At 46.4% G+C, this 2361-nt stretch overlaps 1 protein-coding gene across 1 annotated transcript; it reads left to right on the forward strand.

The window, feature by feature from the left end:
• The first annotated feature begins 635 nt into the window (after positions 1–635).
• Positions 636–1479, forward strand: LOC125316584. The gene has a single exon (XM_048285296.1). It carries the CDS (start codon positions 758–760, stop codon positions 1232–1234), a length of 477 nt encoding a protein of 158 aa, XP_048141253.1. The 5' UTR covers positions 636–757; the 3' UTR covers positions 1235–1479.
• The last annotated feature ends 882 nt before the right edge of the window (positions 1480–2361 follow it).

Here is a 2361-nt window from a genome sequence, read left to right on the forward strand (position 1 = left end):
TTTTTTATTTTTTTTTAAAAAAAAGAAAAGCAACGGCCAAATTGGCCGTTGCACAAAGCAACGGCCAATTTGGCCGTTGCACGTTGGCAACGGCCAAAGAGCCGTTGCCAACGGCTCTTTGGGCCGTTGCCAACGGCCCAAAGCGGGGGGGGGGGGGGGAGGGGGCCCGGGGCAGAGCCCAACGGCTCTCGCCCGGCCCACCAAAATTTTTTTTTTTTGCGGTTTTGAACCGGCCCGGAACCGCCGGTTCCGGGCCGGTTCCCGCGTTTCCGGAACCGTGGGCCCGGTCAACGGGCCGGTTCCGGGCCGGTCAACGGGCCGGTTCCGGGCCGGTCAACGGGCCGGTTCGGGCCGGTTCCGGCCCACGGGCCCAAATGGCACTCACTAGCTAGGGTTTCCTTTTTTTTGTGCGGGGTGGGGGGAGGGCGGGCAAGTAAAATCTTTGGATTCCCTCACGAAAAGGACACCAAAAAGCAATTAAGTTTTATCAGACAAAAGGTTGCCGCCCACAGGCTTGGTCCGCAAAGCTAGGGACTCGTACAATCAAAATTCAGGTCGGTTGCAATTTCAATAAAGGCAAAGCGACTCATGTGCGCATGACAGCCGGGCACGCCTTTCATTCTTCTTGGTCTCAACACCGAGACAAAGTAATTGTAAAAAATGACTCAAGCGCCAATTTCTACTTCTTAGTCTTGGTTCTTCCTTTTTGGCTCCTTTAAAGCGATTCACCCACTCAGAAGACATACCTTCTACTTCTATGCAAATCATGGCCTGCTGGCCATCCATAAAGAAGTTCCTCAATCTCCTTTTCGGACACGAACTAAAAGATGACGAGCACCGCAACTATCTCCTCGTGGTGGCCACCCTGATCGCCGCCGTGACTTTCCAGGCTGGTGTGAACCCCCCTGGCGGGGTTTGGCAGGATGGGGTCAAGGCGGGGCGTGCCATCTATGCCTCGGATGAGACGGCCTTCTTCGTGTTCCTGTTGTGCAACACGCTCGCCCTATCCTCATCGACCCTCCTCATTCTCTCCCTTACTTGGGGCTTCCCTTTCTTCCTTGAGGTGGTTGTTGCTACGGCCTCGATGTTGATGACCTACGGGGCCTCAATCTTTGCGATCGCCCCGAGGGACACGAAGACGGTGAAGTTCCGATACTTGTTGTCCATTGCGGCGGCTCCAGTCCTCATGAGGGTTGTCATTCTGATATGCAAGTATGTCAAGAGCAAATTGTAAAAAGGGAGCACGTGAGTGGTAAGTTGGGTAGTTAGAAGTCATATTTCAACAATCATGTATTTTTAGCTAGCAAGAGAGAGAGAAAGAGAGAGAGAGGAACGTGATGTTGCAATTGTGAAAGCCAAAATTGACTTTGGTTTTGATGGTAATGCAGAGTAGAATAAGCATGTTTCATTGGTGAAGCTCTTTCTCTGTATGGAAACTTCAGATCTTATTAGATTAGACTTAGAGGATCATTGCTGAGATATAACTCGTCTATATACAGACCGGTCGTTGTTCGTAAAAATTACCAAAAAAATCTCTAAACATATTGCAATTGTATTAATTTAGTCCTAAAATTTTTTTTCTCAATTAAGTCTTAAACTTTTTGTATTTGTGTCAATTCAGTCCATTTGGCTGGCCGATGCTAACTTGGCATAATCGGCACTGATGTGGAGAATTTTGATTCCATATTTTTAAAATTTTTAAAATTTTTCTTTTTTTTTCTCTTGTCCCACTGCGGAGCCCGTCGGCCACTGGACAAGGGCCGTGAAGCCCTCACCCGCAACTGGCGAGGCACCCTCACCCACGGCCGCTCCTCAGACCATCACAAGGTGTGGCCGTGGGGAGGGTTGTGAAGCCCTCGTCGGCCATAGTGGGGGAAGGAAAAAAAAAAGAAAGAGAAAGAAAAAAAAAGTTATTTAAATATTTTGAAAAATAAATTATCATTAAAATTTAATATAGGCCAATGCCAGCGACACACATTAGGCTGGTCGATCAAATGGACTGAATTAGCACAAATACAAAATGTTTAGGGCATATTTGGCACACAAAAAAAAAAAAAGAGTTTTGAACCGAATTGACCCAACTACAATAGATTTAAGACTTTTTTGGTAACTTTCCCGTCATTGTTCGCAGTCTTCTAACTATAAATTAATAAAAAGAGGTATTACTTACTACTTGCAACATTGTTAATTGTGACGTCTGAAAAGTTTCGCTTGTTCAAGCGGAACGCATTTTCGACGTCTTAAATTCTTATGTCAGATGAGGGAGCTCATATTAAGCAATCCATAAATAAACACCTACTCCTAAAATTGTCGCCCTTTTTGCCTTTGTCATTTAAAATGTCCCCTGTAAGGTTGTCACGT

This window comes from Rhodamnia argentea, chromosome 9 (assembly GCF_020921035.1).
Source record: "Rhodamnia argentea isolate NSW1041297 chromosome 9, ASM2092103v1, whole genome shotgun sequence".
Classification (NCBI taxonomy): Eukaryota; Viridiplantae; Streptophyta; class Magnoliopsida; order Myrtales; family Myrtaceae; genus Rhodamnia; species Rhodamnia argentea.